We start from the raw sequence: 27,146 nt of genomic DNA on the forward strand, positions 1-27,146 counted from the left end.
GTGAAGAATTAAGATTCAAGGTTTATTTAACTACGTTTATAAATTTTAAATTTGTTTGTAGCAAGTCAATTATATGTATAAGTAAAAAAGATAATATATAACATATACAAAATACAATAGAAGATGAAAATACATTAATGCGCATAACACAAAATAAAACATAAAAGATACAAAATAAGACATATACCAACATAGTGAGTACATCCATGTTCATTTTACTGCCTTGAAGTGATCAAAGCATTCACTAACAGAGTAAAAAGCAAATCTCAAAAGTTATCTTTTCAGACTTACTTTAAATTTATTCATCGAAAGTTATTTTAAATCCTTAGGTAGGACATTGTATAGTCAATTGAGTTTTTTTTGTGATTTATTCAAACAATACTTAACTGTTCTGATGTTATTTGCACCTCTTGTGCTATAGTTATGTAAGTCAGAGTGTTTAATTAAAGTATCAGCGTTTTTATGTATTTCTACATTAACGCTGTATAGCCATAATGTTGGCAAGGGCATTATCTTATATTTAATAAAAAACGGTTTGCAAGATTCCAAGTGGCTAACTTTTGCAATTATTCTTATTGCTTTTTTTGAAATTTAAATATTGTTAGGGCATTGCAAGAGTTTCAGCACAGAATAAGACCATAGCTTAACAATGAATGGAATAGAGAAAAGTACGTTATTTCCAAGGTATCAACACTTGTAATAAGTGTTTTAATTGTCTGAGTAAAAAAATAAGGTACTAGAAAGTTTATCTTTGAAATGGTCAATATGGTTATACCAAGTCAATGTGTTTGGTGTTACCCAACAATTTGACATTATTTTTTTCAACAGTCACATCGAAGGTAGACGAAAAAATTAAATTTTGAGTTTTGTTATCATTTAGTTTAAGTTTATTTGCTAAGAACCATGATTAAGCATTGGAATTTACATACTCAGACGTGGTTTCTAAAACTGAACGATTTTTATCACAAAAAACAAAAGTAGTGTCATCTGCAAATAAAACTGTTTTAAATGGAGCAATGAAATTGGGCACGTCATTAACATATATTATAAATAATAGAGGGCCCAGAACTGATCCTTGTGGAACTCCATGCTTTATCTGCTTAAATTCAGAGAGACATTTTCCGTACTTGACTGCTTGGTATCTATCCTTTAGATACGATGAAATTAGTTCCAAAGGAGTACCTCTTATACCGTAAAAATGCAGTTTTTTAGCAAAATATCATGAGAAACACAGTCGAAGGCCATTGAAAGATCACACAGCGTTATAACAGAGTGATTATGCTTCTCAAGGCCATAAACTATGGCACTCATCACATCTAAAAGTGCATGTGTTGTGGAATGATCCTTTCTAAACCCATATTGTAAACTAGTAAAAAAGTTATTTGGTTCGAAGTACGATATAAGACGCTTCTTCAGAATTTTTTCGATTATTTTACTGAATATTGAAACGATGGAAATTGGTCTATAATTGTCTACAAGGTCACGATCGCCCTTTTTAAAAATAGGAACAATCTTGGAGTATTTAAATGAAGTTGGGAATATCCCGATTGAAAAAATACTATTAATGAGGAATGTGTTAAAGGTTTAGTAGTTATTTCACTAGTGCTTTTGATAAAAGATGCGTTTAGCTCATTAGTATCCAAACAATTTGAATTTTTTAATGTTTTTATATATGTGGATACTTCTTGTTGATTGGTTGGAGACAGAAAAAATGAACTCGATGGAGCTGGAAATTTTTTATAGTTTAAATTGTGTCGTCTGGTGTATTTGGAAGGGATTTTATAATATTCTTAGCGATTTCGACAAAAAAAGTTATTGAAAGAGTTACAAGATATGTTGGTTGTTGAATTATGTAAACCATTTGTTTTATTTCGCTCATAGTTAATTACCTTCCAACACGTATTGGATCTACTCTTTGAAGTTTTTATCAATTGATCATATGCCAGCTTTGTCATTCTTTTCAAATCAGCATTGTTATGATTTTTTTGGAAAGAGACATCTGGAGAATAAAATACGCGTAGCTAAAGAATATAAAGAAATGGAAAAACTTCGAAGCCTATCCACTTTTCAGAGCCCTACAAGATCGAAACGAGCAGATCCCAGAGCCGGGTGCCAGAATTGTCACCAACATTCAGTAAAATAATAAGGCACATTAAGAAGATACATTCTAGGCTACTTAGCTATACTGTGGACACTCCTACACTACCATGTTAGATTGCAACAGATGGATAGTAGAAAGGAACAGAATGGAAAGAGAGACAGACTGGAACGAAACAGGGAGCCTCCTTGCTGATAAATGGAGTTTGGATGTGGATGAATAGAGAATGAATAAATGAAGGTAGTGCTTTGAAAGTGATGCCGGAATTTCCAGATCACTGGACGACAGAGGAAGGTCTAGTTTAGCAGGTAGGCGTTCGGTGTAGACTCAGCGAAGAGAGGGCATTTTAAAGTACCTCGGTAACTTTCACCGGGAGTACGAAGAACGAATCCTGCACTAAGGTCAGTCAGGCGGTGTCCTGGACTGAGATGTCTTTTGAAGATTCCAGACCCATCTCTGTAAAGACGAAAAAAAGGCTACTTAGCACAATTAAAAAAGGACAGACTAAGTACAACGATATTAAAATTTAGAAAAAGCATCAACAAGAGAAGTACCAAAATAGAAACCTGTAGAAAATAAAAATTATGACATGTCAGAAATTAACATAGTCAAAAAATATAGCACCAGTCCAAAAGTATATTTACTTATGATATGTTGTTGAGAACAGGCAAAAAAATCTAACCAGAGAAATAAATTGAAAAGTAACGATCGAATGGATGATATTTAAAAGAGTATCTTATTTTTTGTTATAGGTGTAATACCTACTTAAAATTTGTAATATTTGACATAATAAAACACTGTTACGTTCTGCCAGAGTATTTCTAGGAAAAATATTGAAATAGGAAATGGACTTAAAAAAACTTCAGAAGAAACCCCGAGTCAAAAATGAACGAATTGAACCTTTACCTAGATGCCTGCAAAACAAGAAGTAACTATGCGTAGAACTTACTGGTAAAAGAACGCATTTATTTCCATTTGTGAACGCCAGAAGGCAAAACTGGCATCTCACTGAAGTATAAGCCAAAACGCTTTTTGGCGACAGTGGCACCTGACTCAAGTAAGCAAAACGCCTTTTGGCGGCAGGTGACAGCAAATGTGTTCAAGCCTGAATTCATAACTTCAGTAAAAGACAAATGTCCGAAGTTCTCTAGTGAATATAGATTAATAAGCCTTATGAGCCACACCTTAAAGATATTCCAACGTACCATCCACAGTAGAATAAAGAACAACTGTAAAAAGATCAAGATGAAACACAGTTTGGTTTTAGAAACAGGTTGGGAACTCGAGAAGTACGTACTATTTGCACTAAATAGGTTTCTACAAAAATATTAAGTTTAACGCAAAGATTGCCGTTTTTATTGATTATGAATGTATTAATGGAAAGTTAACAGAGGAACGTATGATCCCAAAAGTAGTCAGACAAGATGAACATACTTGTCTAATCTACATTCTGATTTAATCTTACAAGTTCTATATAACTTGGAATATGGTGTAAAAATTAATGGAGAACTCATGACTCATGAATACAATTGGGTAGATGATACACTTATATTTATTGATGACTTAAATTAACTGCAACGCCTCTTAAATGCCGTAGACATGCTAAGATGTAAGCTGGGACTAAACATGAATTATTTAAAGCAAAACAGATGGTATTTAGTCACTTAACATCAAGGTATACAGTTACAGGTAGACAACCAATACAAAGCAGGTTTATTATCTTTTATGTGAATTAACCATACTTTCAGTTTAAATTACATTTATTTAAACGTTTCTATTTCCACTTTGGAAATCGTTCTTAAATTTTTAATTTGTAGTTTCAGTAATCGTCTTGAATATTGTAGATAATGATTACCTCTGGACCAGGAATGCAATGAGGTTAGCTTTAGTAATAAATCTCGATTCTTTTTAGGGACGCATGATGACCGAGCCAGATGACGGAGAGGACGTGGTGAAAGACGAAATCAACAGTTTATTGTTGAACGGCACGTGCATAGCACTGTTGAAGTTATGGTGTGAAGTGGCATCGCTTACCGTTCAAGGTCATCTCTAATCAAGGATAGCTCAGGGAAACGTAGAAGAAATTCTGGTACCTCGTCTCATACAATATCTGCAGGAGGTCCAACATTCAGTTTTTAAAAAGAATACAGTAACACTACATATTGAGAAAATAACCATGAACTTTTTTGCTCTGGCTTTAGAGATTCCCAGACTTATCCTATTTGAACCTAAGTCTAATTAAACACGTGTGGGGCATAATGGATCGCAGAATTTAGAGCACCCTCCTCAACCTTTAGAAGCACTTCGGGAGGAGTTAATTAAGACATGGAATAAGATATCATAGGAAGATGTTGACTACCTAATCAGAAGCGATTTGCTAATTTGTATAATTTATATATAATAATTTATAATGGGAGTTACAATTTATATGTCACTTAGTATATAATGAAGCTGTTATCTGTACAACTGTAGATACTTTCACTCTTTTTAGGGAAGATTTTATATCACATGAGAAGATTTAGAGACATTAATCAGGAAATAAAGGAAATTATAAGGGAAAAGAACAGAACCACAAAGAGAGCCAGAAGAACAAGAAATCAAAAAGATAAAAAAGGGCAAACCGACTGAATCGACAGTCACTAGTCAAACAGGCACTAATAGAACATAGTAGACAAAAAGTGGGACAATTACGTAAAAGCAATGGAGGATGGGTGCTAAAATATGCAAGAAATATAATGACTCCAAAAAAATTTAAAAAACAATAAAAAAGCCATTCACCCATTACACAGTGAAAACGGAAATGTCTACTCTGTAGAAGGGGAAACCGAGGCGATAAAAAAGACTCTTGAGAGTGTACACTGAATTATTACCAAGACGAATACATAGACTTTATAACAAAACTAGAAACTCCCGAAGAACAAGAAGAAATAATAAATCTCAGATCACCAAGAGAAATAATTGAACTGATCAGAAAAAGTGCACCTGGTCCAGACAAAATTACTAATAAGGTTCTGAAGTATTTTCCTTTGAAAGCAATTGTATATCTGACAAACATAACAAACGTAATAATAGGATACTAGAGCTAGTCATTCAAACCAAATTCCCATCAAAGACAGACTCCAATCAGAGACAGACTCCAATCAGAGATGGATTAATCTCAGAAGTACAATTCAGATTCACAGCTCAACATTTCAGCGAACTAAAAGTATTCAGACAGCCGCTGGATTTAATGACAAGGAGCAGCCTTCCTGGATATAAGCACATCCTTCGACAGAGTGTGGCATGAAGGATTGACATATAAAATGTGAGATTATAGATACAATGGGGCCATGACGAAACTCAACTCCTCATACTTAAGCGACCCGAAATTCAGGGTCCAGAGAGGACTTGTTCTGTCTAAACACGGAATTCCAGAAGCTGGAGTACCACATAAGGCAGTCTTATCATCTCTCCTTAAAGAAAAAGAAGCAAATTAGCTATGAAAACAAAATAAAGAATGCTAAACAGCATCATACTACCGATATTAAATATGCATTTCTTACATGGGGACACACAAGTTACAGCAACAAAAAGAAGACTCAAGCAGCACACATAAACTGCCTTAGGGAAGTTGCAAACGTGCCCAGATACTTCGCTGAACGGTTCATATTCAGAGACCTAAAACACATAAGGGTACTGGATATGATAAAGGATATAAGTTATAAAATCACCCAAAATGGTGACCCACTATGTGTAACAAAAATGGAGGCACAGAAGACCCAAACAGCAAACATTAACAAACAAAATAAAGTCTAGATAACCGTAGCTCTATAAAAAGCTCACTTTTCACTTTTGGCATGGCAGAGTATTTACTAACGTTAATTTTATATGTTTCAGACATTTCTCAAAAAAATCTACAAAAAATATAAAAAACCAAGAAGAAATAATAAAACACTAAAAGGAGCAAGCCACAAAAAATACTACCAAAACCCAAAAAACGGATAAGAACTGAGCGTAACCCAGAGTAAGCAATACAGATCAATGATAAGCCACTAGAGATAGAGGGAATAGAGCGCCTTACGCTGGCCTGCATTGTTCGGGGTAAGATTTTGTGTGAGAGGTCTTGTACCCAGGACTTCCACATGGCAAACACTTTGCTGAAAAGAGAGCCTCTACTGCCCATAAGAACGCTATCGGGGGGAAAGTGGATGGTCTGAAGCATTGGGACGGAGTGGAGTGATTTTTGTTACACAAGGTAATCCTCCTCGCTCCAATGAATTGTATCATCCTAATGTCATACTTAATTATGCATGTCTATCAGGCTTGCTGGCGTCTTTTAAGGTGAGAAAGACACATAATTAAAGAGACTAAATATATTTTGAAAACTTTTATTCAGTACAATACTATAATTGTTAGGATTTCTGTGTCATATCATTAATATTTAAATAAATTTACGAAGTAATCAAATAAATAGATACTTGCAAAAATAAATAGTTACTATGGTACAATCTAATTCTAATCTATTTTATATTTATTTTACAATTTTTACAAACACAAATCAGTAAGCATACTGTAAAGCAACAAAAATCCTCAAGTTTAAACAATTGTTATGAAAATTAAATAAATCTTACGATTATTTATAAATTAAAGAAAATTAGAAAAAAATCAAGCATCTAATGATAATTGAAGAAAACTAAAAATTAATAAAAAGAAAAAAATTGAAAAAATTAAAAAAGGTTTGGAAATATATTCTAAATTTTTAATAATAAGCATATTAAAAGTTTTTTAAATAATAAAGCATTACAGAAAACATCTTGTTCTTATTATATTCATTATTAAGATATAGATCAACGATGATTTATCTTTCTTAGACTATCTTCTATTATCTTCAAATTAATATAATTTTTATATAGTCCATACTACCTTAACTTTGCGGTCGTACCTTCAATCTACTCAGTCAATATCAAAATCCTGAAACCAACAATTTCTTTCAAATTGTTTTACAATGTCGTCATGTTTTACTTATTTAAAAATATTTAAAATTGGTTGAGAAAAAGATTTTTTATAATTTGTTATTTATGCTATTTTATTATTCTCAAAAGTTCTCCAATTTTTATTATTCTTTTTGTTTCTCTCAGTTCCTCGTATGTAATACGGTCTTGTTAATCTTTCATTTCATCGTTTATCTCATAGTTAAACATTCTTTAGTTTAGTTTTTTTTACTCATTTTTGACGTTGTCTTCTATTCTTATTTTCTTATTATATTCGTTAGTTGAATATACTATTGATATTGTTGTATATTAGTTGTTTGGTGTATTTTTTATTTTCGCTATCACTAAAAAATGAGTGCTGCTAATTTCATAAACTCTTTTTACTCATACTGTATATGTTACTGAGTTTCTGGTAATTCTTTCGATTAACATGTACCTAATCTCTCATGGATTTTCCCTGTCTGCTTTGCTCTAGTACATATACTTATGTACAAAAATGGTTGCGTTTCGATTTAATTTGAGTTTCTTACCACTCCCTGACACGTGTTTCTGGGTCTTCCCGTCATCAGAGAGAGCTTGTAAGAAAACTCAAACTAAACCAAAACGCACCGACTACTCTAGCAATTATAGAAAAAATAATTACCAGAGTATGCTACTAGAGACATCTAGTGATGAACACATTTTTCATATACTTATGTATTTGCTTGTTATGATCATATCGTGGTTATGACTGCCGTCCTGATTTACTTTCTCTTTATTTCATACTAGATATTTTATGATTTTTAACCATCTACAATTTTTATGTATTTTTATACCCATTCCAAATTTCACAGTTATTCTTTTTTTAGAATAGTAGCATAGTAGTTTATTATTTCGTTAAGTTTGTGGCAGTACCAACAGGATAACCAACAGTCAAGATAGATGTGGATAAGCTTAGCAGTCTAAAACGCCATCTTCGTGGCTTATGAAGAAATCCTGGAAGCAAGACCTCAGATTTGTTTTCTGAAGAGTACCCACATACCGAGTTCCCTAGAACTTAACTGTGTGGACAATACAAGTGCAAAGTGGTTAAAGAAGATAATCCAACCCTAAGGTTTTGGGAGAGTGTATCCAGTAGGGCTTTGGAGGGAAAAATATACCCAAGGTGCACTCATGCACTGTCTTCGTACAGCATGAAGAATGGGAACGTCTTGAGTCCAGAAGAATCCTTAATAGACTAAGGATAAGTAACCATGGGCTGATCATACATCCATGAATAGTCTGGGATAGTAAACTTTTAAACAAAGGGGTCTTATGAACATTCTCAATGTTTTGTGAATCTGAAGAAGAGCTCCAGAAACTTCAATTGTCGGAATAGCAAAGTTAACTTTCCGATCCAAGGAAGGAAAGACAAATCACTGAAGGAAAAGTAAGTAGCAACTTGCTCTAGTGAAACAGGGGAAATAAAATATAGGGGTATGGTATAGGAATTCACCAGGATAAAGACAGACAAAAGAGTTCATTAGAGAACATTCGCAAAAATTTACGGCAGGCCTAATAGGCATAGACAGAGAAACAGTCAAATCTATAGTAGGTCTGCTAACATGACACAGTAAGCTGAATAGGCAGTTAAAGCTAACGGGATTGGCAGATGATGACCTATGAAGATTCTGTCACTTAGAAGAAGAAACACAGCACATTTTATGTGCTCTGATATTCTGCTGCACTGCAATGTGACAGCCTGGCAAATATTCGATTCTTTGCATTAGGCTAAGAAAAGCCACCAGCAAAGAGCTACATGAAAGGTTTAGTCTTGAAGTTATTAGACCTCTTTAAAAGAGTTAGGCTAGGTAATGTAATCTAGGGCTAGAGAACTAAAATAAATCTGAAAAGACCGAAGTAAAAATAGGCCAAAAGTCACCTTATTAAATCCATCTATTTATCCAATTTATTCTTAGTTCTCTTGTTCATTTCACTAAATCCTCACACTTTTGCCAGATATATATCTTCGTTTTTTACTTGATTCTGTCTAGTTTCCTCTACTATAGATCTAAATGTCTTCAACTCAGCTGTTATTAGATCCTGTCTTATTTTCTTTGTATCAGCTCTTGTTTCTACCGCGTATGTAAGTATTGGTCTCTTAATGCACCTGAAATGGTTGCTGCATCTCTAACTTGGTTTGCTCTTTCTTTGATAGATGCCTTGGTGGCTAGTATTTTTTACTTGGATACTTTACTTTTGGACTGAAATTCAATTCTGCAGTATCCATGCTATGGCGTTATAAAGTCCATTTTAGATGACACTGTAATTGTTTTATGGGATATAGATAACAGTGAAATGCCAATTAGACTAAATTTGTTACAGAAGATAAAGGTAAGTAATCTGATTCTAAAATTTTATTGACTTAGCTTCATTATTACCTTATTTCGTACATTCTTAGATCAGACAGGGAAAAGTAAACGAATAGACGTCCCTAAACATAGTACAATAAAATCAACAAACAACCATGTGCCAAATACTTCTGTGTAACATGATGAGTGTAGCATAATTGATCAAGAAGTTTTTTCGTCTTCATCTTCATCAGGCGATAGTGAAGTATAAGTTCAAGTGACGTTGATACGGCACACCTTGTGACCCAAGGTAACAATGTTTTTGACAGTAATAAAGTAACTGAGCATTGTTCAAATTTGAATTTGCGGAATGAAAAAAAAATAGATCAATAAAATAACGCTAAATATAAACCAAAATTAAATACTGACAAACGAGTTCAGAATATGACAGAATTAGATTGTTTTCTGTTATTTGATCTTATAGAAAATATGTTCTAAATATTCGAAGTGTCCTTTTTAAAAAATGAGGACCTGCTTCAGCCTTTGGCAAAAGATTTGGCATAGTTTACCATAGGTTTGAAGAAGTTTTGGAAGCTTCGTCATTTTCCGTAGAAAATATTAAAAATAAAGACGAGTGGAATCCTATAAAATCTTTTGTGGACATGCTTTATGTAAAATGGAATAATATTTTTAACCACGGGTGTAAATTATGTGTAGACGAAACAATGTTTTACCGGTATGGAAGAGGTAATTATGATCCTAATGGAATGCCAGCTGTTATTAAGATAGGAAAAGAGCCTAAAGGTTTAGGTTGTGAATGTTAAATTTTTGCTGGTGCTCAGTCCCGTAATATGCTGCGTTTTGAAATTAACAAAGGTAAAGAACATATAGCTAAAAAGAAATTGTAAAAAGAATTAGGCGCAGGAACTGTCACCACTCTAAGTTTGACGAAACCATGTTATAGATGAAAAAACGCAATTTTTTATGTAAAAGAAGTAACTAGGATTAAATTGGTCAAAAAGTATTTTGATGGCGCTTTAGCTATTGATATTCACAACCATATAAGACAGTCAGGTTTAGCATTGGAACAAGTTTGAAACACGCAGAATTGGAAACACCGAATGTACGTGTCACTGCTTGGTATTATAGAAACTAATTATTTCTTAGCTTATAAATACTTTATTAAAAAAAACTTGGTCTGGCATGAGCCTTTCACAAGGAAATTAGGATTATAGCTAATAAAAATTCATTGCCAAGCGATCAAGAAACGGTTTTATACGAAAGATCTGTTCCAATAGCTAATAATAATAAAAATCGCCTCAACCATGTATAAAAGGTATTGAGCAGCGAAAGTGATAAACAAAGAGTATAAAGAAAATGTAGAGTTTGTTTCCCAATTAACCATAAACTACAAAAATCAAGATCTGAAACTGGAATTAAATCGGGGTTATGTGCTCTAATGACAGGTTGCAATTGTTTCGCATATCATATTTTACATGGAATCCATCCAAAAGAAAGTGTTAAGTTTTCATTATAAAAGAAGTTTAGTCCATACTATCCGCAATATGTCTACTCAATAATTTTAAAGTTTCTTTAAATTTTCATTTTATTACCGTATATTTTTTTAACTGAAACATTTTGTCGGACGTTAAGTGTTACCTTTTATTTTTTAAATAGATTTTAGATGATTTAGTAAATGTTCATGTTCTTAAAAAACCACAAAGATTACCATAAAACCAATATGCACGCCAATATAAACCATCTGATAAATGTCTTTGTAGTGCCGGAATCTTTTAAGTCCTACTGGAGGGACAGATCATATAAAAATTGTTAAGTTCTTCTGACAGGACATAACCTCTGTCCAACTGTCCTACCGGAAGAGGTTTCTGGCAAGACAAACCACTGGACGTTCTATTATTAAAGTAGAAACAAGTCGATATGGTGATTTTACCCAAGTATATTAGATTTCAAAAGTACTTTGTATATCACGCTTACTCATTATCGCTGGTAGAAAATACTTTATAACGACCAAACAGCGTTTCTGTTCACATAGCAAATAAATTTCTCAACAATTACAAGTATTAAAAATTCCCGGTATTTGGCACTTTTACTTGTGAATATACATTTTAAATTGTTTTGCATTTAATTTGCAGTCTTGAAAATAATTTAATTGCTTATTGAATAAAACATTACAGATTAATACTTAAAATGACTTATCCCTTAGGACGACCATTAACTAAGTAGATTATTTGCAAATACTAATCCATTCCTCATGGCTACACGTCTGACATTCCACCTGACAACACCATATAAATTTACAGTTGCATCTTTCGACTTTTCTTTTCTTGATGAGATTGTAACCTCTGCCGCAGCAGAGATTAGCACAACTATCGGTTAAAGTTGAGGTTCTGTTACAGATGCGCCCAGTTGTTCCCAGAATCTCCATTCCCTGGTCCCTCTCGCAGAAACTGGGGGATTTTTCGTAGTAAAGGAGATCGTATGAGAGGTCTCTTTTGTGTTTGTTTTTGCGTGGAGTCCATTGTTTGTGTTTCGAATGTTTTCTGTGTGCCTTTTGATTAATCCTAAAAATAAATAGAATTCTTTACAATTGTTATCAAAAATATAAGTCAGTGATGGATTGGACCGTTACTTGATGGAACTTCATTTTATCTAATAATAGTACACTAAAAAACATTTAATTTTATAATTTCGCAAAATGTATTACAATTTATTTTTACTACAGCCACTATTTATACTATTCCATAAAAATATCTGATAGCAATGGCATCATCTAGAAACAAATATTTCAAAACATCCTGTATTTAAACAGTTTTTATATTGGTGGAGATACGTGAGGAAAAAAAGGAGACAGTCGCACGGACTCTTTCAGAAAAGCTAAGTAACATGGAGCAAACATGTGATCTAGAAGAATCACTCTAGAATATATGTGAAACCTTTAACAAGATCAGAGAAGAACTTCTAATAGAAAATAAACAAAAGAGGAAAAGTTGGATGAATGAACATATACTGCAACATATGGAAGAAAAAAGAAAATCAAAGAATAACAAAAGGATGTATAAAAATATCCAGAGACAAATAAGAACTGAAAAACGAAAGGCCAAAAAAATTAGTTAAAAACACAGTGTGAAGAGAAAGAATTGTTGGAAGAAAAACACGATATATTTAATATGCTTTAAAAATCCAACACAGCTAGCAAACTGCAAGATCAATAGGGGAACATCATCACAGATAAAAATCAAGAAATATGCATGGACCAAATACATACAAGAACTCTTCGATTATAATAGGTTCGAAGAACCTCCCCTTTTGCAACGTGGAATAATTAGTCTACAGTCATGTTTGTCCAGTCTCGAATATTTCGCAGCCATGACTTCCTCTTTCTACCTATTCCCTTTTTGCCTTCGACTCTCCCTGCATGATGACCTGCAGAAGACTATATTTATCATTCCTCAGTAAGCGTCCAAGGTATGCAGTCTTGCATACTTTTATTGTTCTTAACAATAGAAATACTTAGATCAAAATCAAACCATAAATTTCCTAGATTTAAAATTTATGAGACACACTGACACAACTATACATAATTCATCATCCTATCCTCTTCTTCTTTAGATGCAAATCCACTAATGGATGTTAGCGATCACATTTTCCATTAATTCTCTATTTCTTGCAATATGTGTCAGAGATTGTATGTTGTTAATCCCTGTCCATTGCCTTATGTTTCGGAGCCAGGACATTTTCTTGCGTCCCATTCCTCTCTTGCCTTCAATTTTACCCTCGATTATAAGTTGGAGGAACTGGTATTTTTCATTTCGCATGATGTGACCTAGATACGCCGTTTTCCTTTTCTTGATGGTTTCGAAAAGTTGGCGTTCTTGGTTTATTCTTTTAAGGACATCTATATTTGTGATTTTCGCTGTCCATGGTATTTTTAGGATACGGCGATAGAGCCACATTTCGAAAGCTTCTAATCTGTTTATATCCCTCGTTTTGAGTGTCCAGCCCTCTACGCCATATAGCAGCACTGTCACAACCTAACACAACATCATATCCTACACAACATAAGCTAGCAGCCGACCATAGAATAAAGAATAGCAAAAATAACTTCACGATAGAATCGAATATCATCAAAATAAGTTAATTAGTTTTTCCAGTCTTAATTAAAATTAGTCTTTCCACCACCAGAGAAAAAATTCAATATACATTTTGCTCGATTACATACATAACAGGCAAAATATCAACAGAAATAGCCAAAAACGTAAAAAAGAAAGGAATTACACCAGCGTTTAGAACAAACAGTAACCTAAACAAACAAGAAGAGATTCAGTGAAACGGCACGATTTGGTAACGCTGCTGACGAAAAAATAGGAGCCGTAGGCTTGCGAAGTTGTGAATCTAGAGAGTGGGTAGTGGTCCGATGAACAACACGCGTTTGCTGTGAAAGCTTATTACAAAAATGGTGAAAGTTTTGTGCGTGTACAACGAGCTTTTCGTCTACACTTCCATTTGCTGCCCCTTGCTCCAGTTCCGTCTAACAAGGCTATTCATATATGGGTTAGGAACTTTAACAAGTAGTGGTTCAACATCACAGAAAAAGGGTGGCAGTGTCAGAACTGCTCGCACACCACAGGATATTGAAGCAGTGCGAAACTCATTACACGCGAGTCTTCGAAGATACCTGCGACGACAAAGCTTAACTCTGGGATTAAACACTTACTACAAGCAGAATTTTCATAAAGATCTCCAGCATAATCCATACAAAATCCAGATTGTGCAAGCCATTAAAGTTCGAGATTATCCCACCCGACTAGGATTTTGGGAACAAATGCTAGAGTGTATCAATGGAAACGACAACTTGCGCATAACCTTTGGATGAGTGATGAAGCCCACTTTCATCTAAGTGGGTATGTAAACAAACAAAATTTTCACTATTGGTCCGACAATAATCTACTGGAATCTGGAATTACACGGAAGGCTCCTACATTCAAAAAAAGTAACCGTGTGGTGTGTAATTTCTTCGTTAGGGATCATCGGACCTTATTTTTTTGAGAACGAGAATGGGCACGCAGTAACAATAAACTCTGATCGCTACGTGCACATGGTAAATAATTTTTTTTTCTTTTCTGCAATCAAGAATTGCAGAAATGAACACAGGGTATCTCAACAGTATAGTGCAACATGCCACACATCACGAGTGTCAATGGATTTAGTAAGAAGATCTTCTAAGGTCGTCTTATGAGTAAAAACGGCGATATTCCTTGGCCACCTCGTAGTTCGGACCTCTAAAGTAACCCCCAAGAACTATCGATGCTTTGAAAGAACAAATAAGTAAAGAAGTGCAAGCAATACCTCAAAAAATTGTACTCAATGTCGTAAACAGGTTTGTACTACGGCTGCAAGAATGTGTCCTACAAAATGGAGGCCACCTTTTAAATATCATCTTCAAAAACTTAATATTTCTTTGCTTACACATTAATTTTCATTTATGTAGTATACATTTTTTTTTATTAAATTTAATAAAAAAGATATTTTTTTTAGTTTTTTTGTTTGTTTGAAATCGTACCGTTTCATTGAATCACCTCGTATATTAAGAAAGAAAAAGCAATTATACAGTTGGAATATACAAACTTACATGTGGTGACTGACCAAAAACTTAGATCGGTCAAACTGGTAGAACCTTTAACAAACGTATAGCAAAACACACAAGGGTTTACAATAATAGAAAAGCAGATTCTACGTAATCACTTCACCTTCACCTTCACCTTCACCTTCACCTAGATCATAATCATTCTTTTTACGACTATTTCAAATTCTCCATATTCAAAACAAAGGCCTTAAGTTATCTTTATTGGAATCTATTGAAATTATATCATAAAATGTAGACGCACTTTATTTCGTGCAATATTCTAGATTGCAAATGTTTGAAGCCAATTTCAGATTATTATCCAAATAAAAGACTTTTTTGACATCGAAGTTTCTTTTTCCACCTTCTTTTGTAAACTTAAAACACTCAGAGCTGCCGCTGCAGTAATTTTTATGTCCTTCATTGCTAATGGTACACTGATGCAACATTGTGATAGCTGTATATAAACAGTCATTTGCCTTAAATGCTGCCGTGAAATTATTTCGGGCAGTATGCAACGCGAGTAGCAGCAGCAATGGCTGCATGTAAAGGGGATATTTATGTTCACGGGAAAGCGGTGGTCCACTAGCTTTAGTTGGATAAGGTAATGCAGCAGCACGAAGTCGCCTTCTACCTCTCCACTTACTTAATTTTATATGTTCACGGGAAAGCGGCGGTCCAGTAGCTTAAGTTTGAAAAGGTAATTAATGCAGCAGCACGAAATCGCCTTCTAACTATCCACTTACTTAATTTTATACCCTTTTACATGCAGTTCACTTTCGCGGTAGAGAGCAGGGAATTAAGCAGGGAAGTTGGCAACTTGAGTATGTAAATACGTCGCTAGCGCTGCCATTACTCATGCCACTGCCGCTGCCGTACGCTCCCTTCATTGGCGGTTTTTTAAACGGAAATCAAAGGACTTGCACTGCGAGTGACAGTGACTGTTTACATGCTGCTCGCTGCCTTTTCAGTACACGGACTTATTTGTTTATTATTTGGTAAATTTTTTGTAAATTATGGTTGAGTGGAGCAGAGGTTTTTAGAGCTATATCCTAGTGAGAGATTGTTGCGGGATTCTTCACATAAAGATCACAAAAAAAGCACAAAAGTACGCAATGTGTGGAAAAAGATCAGCATAAATTTGGAGAATACCTCAATAGAAGAACTCAAATCGAAAAAAAGTCGCCAAAAGACGCCATGGCGGAAGACAATACTTCATAAATATTGCAATAATTGTTAATCAGAATACACAGTTCCTAACTCTTGTTTGTATTTATTGCTTACCTTAATTTGGTCCTTTAAAACGATATTAATTGCTATAAAAACTTCGAGCACAATCAGCAAAATTGCTGGTGATGATACTTTAAACAAATAATACAAACTTTGGTTACTGTTTCCAGTGGCCAAATATCGTTATGTTACTGCCAAGCGTATTTTTGGTGGTATTGGAATTCGTACTTTAGTCTGTATTTTTTATTATGGGCTCAATTTTCGGAAGCAAAAATTCTAAATCTATGCGTGTGATTCCTTAAAAGTCCGTTCATTAAAAAAGTTCATAGTTCATATTTCAAAAGGTCATATTTCCTATGTAAATAAATATTTGAAGCCAGTTTCAGATTATTATCCAAATAAAAGACTTTTTCGACATCGACGTTTTGTTCTACCTCATTTGTTTTTAAAACGTTAAGATAATTTTGTAAACTCTAAACACACAGAGCTGTCGCTGCAGTTATTCTAGGGCCTCCATTGCTGATCGTACACTGATGCAACACTGTGGTCGCTGTATATAAACAGTCATTTTCCTTAAATGCTACCGTGGAATTATTTAGGACAGGACAGTGGGCAACGTGAGTAGCAGCAGCAATGGCTGCATGTAAAGGGGATATTCAATTTCTTAACTTTCTTACTTACAGTGATTTCGAAGGGGCACTGCCATGACCTTTTAGTTTCCTAATGTCCTAAAGAGACCTATGTCCAGCATTGGATACAACTGGCTGAGTGATGATAATTTAAGTTTAGATTTATCGTTATTTATACGCCAAATAATAAACGTGAAGTAATACTCAAACATTATGCTGGTAACCAGATTATTGAAATGCATACCACCCCAATGTCTTTCCATTCTGCCAAGACTAGTTCCTAGTGACATCTGCACAAAGGGTGCTCTAATAATAGAGTATGAAACTATTAGTAATAATAACGTCTTACCTATACAACAATATATTCTCGATTTGGGAAGAAACAGCCAATTGCAATCAGGAGCAAACAACGGTTATGCGGATACAGCACTCCAAGTGAAACGTAAACATACTTATCCTAATTGTTTATAGATCTTTATGTTATAGACCAAAAAAATTACTTTCTAATATTATATTTCAATCAGACGCCATTGTTAGTTTAAATATTCTGCATGCTAATAAAAAATAAGGATAATGAATTTGCTTACATATTAAATCTTCGAATATTTTTCTTTCCAAAATTGGTCTGGTCAACTAAGACAGCTTGTCTGAATCTTTCTTTGAGAGCTTTGCCAATAGCTCTATAGTCAGGAGCAGCTCTCCAACACGTTTTTAATTCGCAACTTCCAGACATCCCATGGCATTTGCACACCAAGTTCATGTTGTTTGATACTGCCTAAAAGTTAATAAATATTTTATTATTTGTCATTGGTAGAAAACTATCTATGATATGGCAACTTAGGATAATAGATCCTATAGGATAATATTTTTCGAACAATTAAATATGAAATGTAATATGATTATTAAACAATTATTACAACCAGTTAATAAAAACTCTACAGAGAGCGGCGAAAGTCTAGAAAATTCTCAGCAACAGACAAACACACTGAAAATCTTCGTATAGGTCGATTTTTTACTTTCAATTTAAATTTCTCCTATGCTCAAAGTAAATCTAATGCTACAGGGTCAAACACCTTTAAGTAATAATGTTACTGGTATTTTTTTAAATGGAATGTCCCGTATATTTTTATAATAATAATAAGAGCAAGATTTGACCTACAAGAATCATACAAACAAGCTGAATTTTGCTGATAATATCAACTGTAGGACCACAAAAAAGATTCAAAAAATTTGCCACTTTTACCACCAGGCTTCTCTCTAAAACACCCATCGTAGGGAGGAAAACGGGAAATACCGAGTTACCAAACAAAAAATTTAGCCGAGGAAGTTTTGAATTACAATGTTAATTAGCACTTTTTGTGTACAATAAACTGTTCTTTCAGAAAGGAGGCTTAAAACAACCGGCGATTTTAAATGTCAGTTACGCGCGCGAATTCAATTTTTTTATCATTTTGTCGGTAAAAATTCGATATCTTTTGATTAGAGTATCCTATCGACAAAAATTAAAATGGGTTTTAAAAGTGAAAAGTGTAGCTTTCGTATGCAATTTTTACAATTTTTATATTGAAGCAAATTCTGCAAACGAAGTCAGTTTCTATAAAGGCGTTAAATAAATACTCAATGCGCGATTTTTGCCATTTTTTACGATTCGCATTTATCACTTTCATTGATCTTTCACCATGGAATTTCTATTATTAGAGCCTTATATATATATATATAATATATATATATATATATATATATATATATATATATATATATATATATATATACTGAAACACTGTCACGAAATTATTTTTGTAAAGCGGTGTTAAACTAAATTAAATGTGAGCAGTAATAAGCGAGTGGCCAGAAAGACCCACAGGAGAGGACACTTCAAGTGTAGAAGTTAATTGATCGTCATTTGTGAAAAATAAGTCTAAAATTGAAGGATTATTGTTTGGCTCTAAACCTTGTATGTTCAGTTATCAGTTGTAATAAATTTGAGTTAATGATAAAGTTTTTAAACAAATTTCGGAAATTGATAGTATCAATTTTGGAAATAATGGGCCAGCTTATTGAAATTGAAATCTCCAACAACAATGAGATTTTCAAGAATTCCTTAAGTTTGTTAATAAGCATATTGTCCTGAGTAAGTACTGTATCCGGAGGTCGGTATATGCAAACTATATTAAATATGAAAGAATTATTAGTAATAAGTAAGTGGAAAATTTTCTAAACCGGGTACGTCTATTGTTTTATTACTGATGGAAAAAGTATTGGTAATTTCATTTGCTATATAGATGCATACTCCTCCCCCTCGACGAGTACCTCTATCTCTACGAAATATAGTAAAATTATCAATGTTTACAATAGCATCGGGGATAGAAGAATTAAGCCACTTTTCTGTTAGCAGAATAATGTGAGGTTTTAAAAGTTGAACAGTACTTATAAATTCATGAAATTTGGACATAAGAGAGTTTAGATTCGTATACATAAGAAGCCAATCCGTAAATTCTTGTGCAAAAGAATTATGAACGAATATTTCATTATCTTTGAACAGCCATTCAGATATTTGATCGTAAGGTCATTTTCTCCATTATTTTTACGAGTTTCAAGCTAAGTACGAAGTTCCTTTAAACGAAGTTGCTGCATAGGTGTTTAGTAATCAATAACAGAATAAGTTTCAGTAGATTTGTTTTCCAAAAGTTTATTTTTGTTACTAAGAATTTTTCGAGTGTGGTGTTCAGTACTCATTATCACTTTTATCATGCGGGTATAACGTCCATGTTAATTTGGTTTGTCGACTCTATAAAATGTAACAGGATTTTCTTGACATTCATTGATTTCTAGAGCTAAATTTATTTTATTCTTATCATGATCTTTTTTATTTTGTGCGTCTCCAGTAGGTTCAGGGGACGCTTCTAACCAAAAAAATTTTCGGAAACAGATATGCAATCAGCGGCTTCATTGACAATGCTGTCGGTAAATTTTGTTGTTGTAAAAAAAGTAAAGTTCGTGTAACCTTCTGGCTAAGGTCTAGTGTTAGGGTTTTCAGGTCGCGCAAGCGCCCCTAACATGACTTAACGACTACTTTCGTAGCCGGGATCGACGGCTTTACGTGCTCTCCGAAGCACGGTGGCAGCTCAGATAAATTAGATATTGAAAATTTTATCGGTGCCGGGATTTGAACCCGGGCCCTCTAGCTTGTTAAGCCAGTAACATAGCAGCTGAGCTACGGCTGCCACTTTGTGTTTGTAATAGATTCAAGTTGATTTAATTTATTGCTAAGTTCGGATCTAGTGTCTAAGTTCTAATGTCCGCTTTAAACTCCACTAGTAGACTCATGATTTCAGTAATATGATCAATGTTTGAACTACATGCAATGCAAAGTATACATATCCCGCGTACTTTCTGCCTCGTAATTCGATCATCGACCGACAAGCGATGTGTATTCTTTTCTTACAGCCATCACACTGGAGCTTCCTGTCGGAGGTAGAAGTTAACTTTGAACAATTAGAGCAAAACGATGTATTAGGCATGATTAACTTTGTGCTAGTTTTAGATATCTATGAATAATTTATAATTATTGGGTTGATATAATAAACAGCAAATCTTTTGTTATCACTTATTTGGATGTTTAAAAACACAATCACAATAAATTATTTTTGTTGTGACCGAGGAGCAGAAAACAAATAGGCTCTAAATTAGCGTTTGGCACTTTATTAATAACTTGTAAAATACAAAACTGACTACGATCTAAGCTTCTACATATTGAGCCAAGCTAACCTCTCATTCTGTCGGTTGGCGGGAACCATTCCTTCTACTTCTGTCATATCTCTAAAGCTTACGCTCTTAAAGTTTACACGAAGTATTTCTTAAGATACTACAATTTTTTGTTTTTTAACAACACAACACAAATTTTAATTTGTCGGAGTGTAGCAGAAATACAACTGCTTCGATCGAAGTCTGACTGAATTATGTGAAATTATAGAAATTTGTTTCTGAATAATTAGAAAATATTTCAAGTTTTTGGATTTTGTTATTCGTAAATTAAAAAAACAAATAAATTTATACTAAAAAAATATGTGTTTAGCAGTAATAACGACTAAGTATACTTTAGACCTTTCGGTGGCACAAAGTACCATTTCAATGTTTCAATGTACAGGTAAAAGTGTTTCGTGCATGTCTTTTAGTTGATCGGTCCCGAACGATTATAAAGATCTAAATTATAATTATGTTAAAAAGTCCAATCACGTGAAACACTTAAATCTTACATTAACAGAGTAAATTCTTTATTTAATGCTCATCCGAATGGCCATCGACCGTTCTAAATGAGAGATCATCTCTAGAGGAAATTTCTTAATGAAAGAATCGGCGCGTGTGGTCCTAATAATCATAATAACACGAAAGAAGGTGTAATGGCGGTTCTTTGTCAGGAACTTTTAGAGGCGGGGCCCTGTTGCACTTCGGTTATTAGGGGCTCTGCCACCTCTGAAGCTGCGGTCAGATCATCGGCTTAATTCCAACAGAAAATTAAAATCTCTGTCTCACTTCAACGTATCTGACACTTATCTATTAATACCGTTTGTGATGTATAATTTGTTTTTAAAAGTGAGAATCAAGGTCCTGGTGGTCATCGGGTGTCTGCCTCCTAGTGGCCGTTTGTCTGGTTTAATGTTTTTGTTTGTTTCGACTTTAAGTAAATTATACCTACATATTTAAAAACAGGAATTCTGGTTGTGACTGGTATTGTCAGAATTTCAAGAATGCATAAGGGAATATATAAATATGTACTCTTAGATTTTTTTCTCAGATGTAGACTGAAAGCTTAATCAATGTTCTGTTTAAATATAATTGAGTTACATCTAAAAACATGACAACTAGGTACAAAAATATTTATCAATTTACTCGATCTAAGCCTCTAAAAATATTTTTCATTCTTATTTATTGCTTTTTGTTTTTAAATCATAATATCTAATATTTTTTATTTGGCATCCCATGTTTATTGCAATCTGGTTCATCACAAACAATAAGCAACCTTATAACCTATGTAAAAGAACATATAAGTCACCAATTATCAAAGTCGCCAATCTTCACCTTGATCAATTTTATAGGAACTGCCAAATTCTGTGATAGCTTTATTTCGGTTACGATTTACCTAATTATTATAATTTATTGTAAATATGTAATAAGGATTTTGTTTTACACACATTTTTCATAGTCTGTTAAGTATCAACTAAGAAAATAAAAAAAAAATGAACATTAATACTGTCACTTTAGTTACTTTGATACAAATTTCGCTGCCTCCAAGTTATTTGAAATGGGTCTAGTTAAATCAAAAGTCATTTTTGTCAAAACTAATTTTATTTTAATAAAATTTTAATGAAATTACACAGATAATGATATATTTTCTTTACTTTGTGGACCACAGAATGAGTTTTCGTGGTTAGGTAGGTACGCTTGGTAGATCCATGTTCTGTAAAGGTGCTTTGTAGTTTTCCAAAAAGTGGATTTGGATATCTGATCTTACATGCTAAATTTGTAGTAATAATTGATTCACTGACATTTAGTATTTACAGGTTTAAGGTCTTGGAGGATTGCAGAGTCGGTGCAATACTTTTGACTAAAATCTTTCTATTTTCTACATATTTGTATTGCGAGCTTTGCACTAAAAGTGTTCTCTATTAACTCTATATTACAGAACGTTGCTTCTTGGACACACAAAAATTAAATTCAGTTAGAAAGCTAATCTTTTTTTGCCTTCTAGTTACTTTAAAGTGTATATTGTGTAGTTAAAGACACATTATATCAAAGTTATCGCGCATCTCCCCATTTCAGTACATCAAATCACAAATCAAGTTTTCGTGCCAAAAGTTTTCAGATATTGTCGTCAGTCATTTTCTACACGTGTACGGTACAACCTCTTGTCAGTTTTACTTATTTTATACTACATATTTCTAAAAACGGTTTCATTTTTGAAAATCATTTCGCGACCTCTCAGGTGGTCGCGACTCAAATAAACAAATTTTAAAGCAAACAATTCGAAAAAAAGTGCATTTATTTTATTTTCAAGATAATGCACCCATTTTGGACAGACTCTTAGCAGACATTGGTAGTAACCACACTTTGTTAAACATAACAATAGACTAATTGTACAAAAAATTGTACAAATTTTAGTCTTTAGAAAGTCTTTATAAACAGTCGCGTATACAGTTCACTTCTCTGTCGTCCTAAAATCCTAATAATATTTGGAGTCTTACGTTGCCATGTTATCAATTTCAATTGTAACTTAAACATCATAGCATATAAGATCAAATAATGTAACTGTAATTCAAATTAAAAACATTTAACGGGTTTTTACCCAAGTCTTTAGTGGCTCAAGACATGTATAGTTAGATACACTGATGATGGAATATTAATTCCGAAAACGCCCGATAGGGTGTTTTAATTATATACATTTTATAAAGGGCTTTTTAAATAAATTTTTTGTGATACATGGTATACAGCCAACTACAGGAACTTAGTTTTCTTGTGGATTCTAATACTATTTCTTTGACCATAAAAATTTGACTTAAATACTTTCTAAATGTCCCCTTGGGCTCCTTCTTTGTTTTTTTTATTAATTCATGGATTTTAGTCCGTAATATTTTGTATTCCTCATAGATGTCTGTGGTTATTGCTCCCTTTACGTCAGAAATTTTTAGGTGAACTAAAAAGTTTTTGAATTAAGTTTCACATCTCTGTTTATTGTTTGTTTACAGTACTTCAAAAGTAGGTTTCGTTTTAATGCCGACCACTCTGTGTCTATGTCGTCTTCTATTTTGATAGAGTTTATTTTGGTGTTATCTTCCACCTTTTTTTGGAATAGTATTGTTACGAACGTTCCGTGAGATATATTTCATATAGAAAAAGTCCCTTGATAGAAAAATAAATTATAAAAAATTATAGAAAAAGAAGAAGTAATGAAGACGTCTAGAATTTTCGAGATGTCATCGAAGAATCCTGATATTTCTTATGAAGTCTGGAACGTCAGAAAATATATACAAACAATGTTTTTGACAATTTATAAGAGTATTTTGGAAGTTTATAATAGTCATTCTGTTAAAGTATATTAAACATAAAAAATAAATAAATAAATAAAGTATAAAGTTATTTTAAAGCTGAGTAACATTGGTGATAGCGGTGGGATTGGAGACATATGAAGTAATTGTTAATGGATAATAGAAGATCTTCTAAATTTAATAAAGAAACCGATACGTCCGGACCCCCTGCATGGTTTTTATAAGAGAAATAAGAGAAGAAGAAGCGTAAGGAGTTGAATAAATTGCGTAGAAAAGAAGAAAAAGAGCTGAAGGAGAAGCGTAGACAAGAAGAGGAAGAGAGGCGTAGAAAAGTAGAGTTAAAAATCATAAATAGGTTATACCAAATTCAAGAAAATTTTCAGTTAGAGGTAAGTCAAATCACTATTAGAATAGATAAATTAGAACAACAACAAAATGATTTAGAAAATAAAATAGTAGATCAACAAAACAATTTAAAAACCGATGTAGAAAATAAACTAGATAAAAGCATAACGAAAGCCTGCAAGAATTTGAAGCCGATATTAAAAGATTGCTGCATTTGGCCTACTCTCAGGCACCTGAAGATTTTCTGGAACAAATTGGTATACAAGCATTCATGAATTCATAGATGAACTACAGGATGTTGAAATTCAACAAGCTCTTTGATTACAACACCACAAAATGCTAGATGAAGCACTAATCGCATCCCAGATAAATGAAGCAGCGAAATGCATTTCCAAATCTAGCACAAAATAAAAGAAATACAATTTCAAAGAAATAAAGAAGTCACAACTGCAGATAACCAACAATCTATTTTGTCCCAGATGTTAGAGCCAGAGTTAGAGATTTTGTCCCAGAGCATACTACATAATCTTCAACAAAAATCTTAAAATCGAAAAAGAAGCTGTTTTAACTGCGGAAGAATAGGGCATTTGCAAAATAATTGTAGAATCTGACCCCCGCCACGGACATAAGAACCAAATAATGAGGACATAAAGTCGCATAGATCGACATTTAGAAACCGGTTACATAGTTCTACTAAAAATACTGGTACATATATGTCTTCAAGAAAAAGGTTTCCCACAAATGACCACAGAAGTGAAAAAGATACTCTGGAATCTAAAGTTGCCTATCTGAGGGAGCAACTAGCGATTAGTAAAAGTGAAATAGAAAAGTTAAGAGAACAGTTGTCAATTTTGCAGAATGAACAACTACAAGAGTTTCAAGATGCTTTGAAGGAATTATAGGTTCAAAGTTCGTGTCAGCCTGAATAAAAAGAGAATTTAAACGAAGAAGTAAGTCTTCGAAGGACCACAGTTAAAAATGGAGAAAGACCTATTTGGCAGGAAATAACCAAATACAGTGGAACTATAAAGGCGTACTAGAAACTGGAAATGTCCTGATGGAGTATGTATAGTTCAATAGATAGTGCTGCCAAAATGCACATTAAAAATGTGTTACAAGAAATTCATAAGTCTTTCTGGACGACATTTTGGAGTCAAAAGGACACTGGCCAGAGTTCGAGACAGATTTTACTGGATCAATTTTCGCCGAGATGTGGAAGATTGGTGTAAGAAATACGATTTATGTAATGGTAGGAAAGGCTTTAAAACAAGAAGTTGTGGTAAAATGGCACAATATCTTTCCTTTTTAATCTAACTTTAGAAGCTGTTGTTAGAAAACTGGATATAAACGGCTGCATTAATACAAGATCAATGCAAATATGCGCATATGCGGATGATGTTGCCATAATAAGCCGAAACAAAAGGGTATTAAGCGAAAAAGTTATAGAACTGAAACGAGAAGTTGCTACGTTTGGTCTATATATAAATGAAAGCAAAACAAAATATATGGAGTGCACAAAATCGAATCAACATGAGAATCTGAAGGTAGACAACCATACCTACAAATACGCCTCCACTTTTCCCTACCTAGGATCAATAATAAATGACAAAAATATCAGTCAAGAAATACAAGCACATTAATTCTTAGCCATAATAAGTGCTTTTATGCATAGACTTAATGAAAAGTAAGTTACTGAATCGTGAGTCTAAGCTTAGAATCTACAAAACGGTAATTAGACCAGTGGTCACATATAGATGTGAAACGTGGACCCTCTCAACCACTGATGAAAATCAACTGAGAATAAAATGAAAAAGACAGCAAAGATTTGATTTCACGCACAAAGCGTCTATGTATCTATTGATACGTATTTCGACTTAATAAGTCTCATCAGAACAGTTATTCATAGGCGTTCTCAACGTGAAAAATAAATCTTCTCTGTCTTTAGAAGCAACAATAAAATGGCTTCGTTATGGACGCAATAAAGACATCTGATAGAAAAATCCGTAAAATAGTTTCGAAACAAATTCAGATTTCTGCTTTAATCTGAACCTTCTAAAAATTGCAAGGTATAACAGACGTTGATAAAGATGTTAATAGAGACATGGGGAATCTAAAATTTGCATTCCACGACATGTCTATAAACTAAGCAGAAATCCTTAATGAATTTGTTTTTTGTACTCGTACAGAGTAGATCCGAATATATCCTTGTACGAGTACAAGAAACAAATTCATTAAGGATTTCTGCTTAGTTGATAGACATGTCGTGGAATGCAAATTTTAGATTCCCCATGTCTCTATTAATATCTTTACCAACGTCTGTTATACCTTGCAATTTTTAGAAGGTTCAGATTAAAGCAGAAATTTGAATTTATTTCGAAACTATTTTACAACTGAGAATATTTGAGCGCAAAATACTAAGGAAGATATTTGGACCAACCCAATGCAGCGATGGTTCGTGGAGAATTAAAATGAACCACGAGCTGGATGAACTAATGCAAAGCGCAGATATTGTTAGATTTGTAAAGTCACAAAGACTAAACTGGTTTGGTCACCTAGAAAGAATGCCAGATAATTGAAGTGTAAAAGTAGTCTAGAGATGGAAGCCCCAAGGAAACAGAACAAGAGGAAGGCCCACTAAAAGATGGATAGACGACGTAGAGAGGGATCTTAAAACCATGAACATTAGTTAGTGGCGAAGGAAAGTATCCGACAGGGCAGAATGAAAGAATTGTTAAGCAAGCCAAGACTCACAAAGGGTTGTAGCACGATTAGAAGAAGAAGAAGATCTTTCCGGAGAGCTTTTTGAACGACTTGCAGTGTATATTCTTGTTACACTTCCAATATTAGAGAGAGAAACAAGTACTTAATGGTCGCAATAAAT

General features: G+C 33.5%; 1 protein-coding gene across 1 annotated transcript in view; it reads right to left on the reverse strand.

Annotated features, from left to right (window-relative positions):
* Positions 1–6,513: 6,513 nt before the first annotated feature.
* Wnt10 (Wnt oncogene analog 10) overlaps positions 6,514–27,146 on the reverse strand; it is a 155,185-nt gene continuing 134,552 nt past the window's right edge. The window contains exons 4-5 of the mRNA XM_072522791.1: positions 17,465–17,652; positions 6,514–11,959 (exon numbers count right to left, since the gene is read on the reverse strand). Of these exons, the coding sequence (XP_072378892.1) occupies positions 11,623–11,959; positions 17,465–17,652 (525 nt within the window). The 3' untranslated portion in view covers positions 6,514–11,622. The remainder of the gene's footprint in view (positions 11,960–17,464; positions 17,653–27,146) is intronic.

The sequence above is a fragment of the Diabrotica undecimpunctata genome, chromosome 2 (genome assembly GCF_040954645.1).
Source record: "Diabrotica undecimpunctata isolate CICGRU chromosome 2, icDiaUnde3, whole genome shotgun sequence".
NCBI classification, from domain to species: Eukaryota; Metazoa; Arthropoda; class Insecta; order Coleoptera; family Chrysomelidae; genus Diabrotica; species Diabrotica undecimpunctata.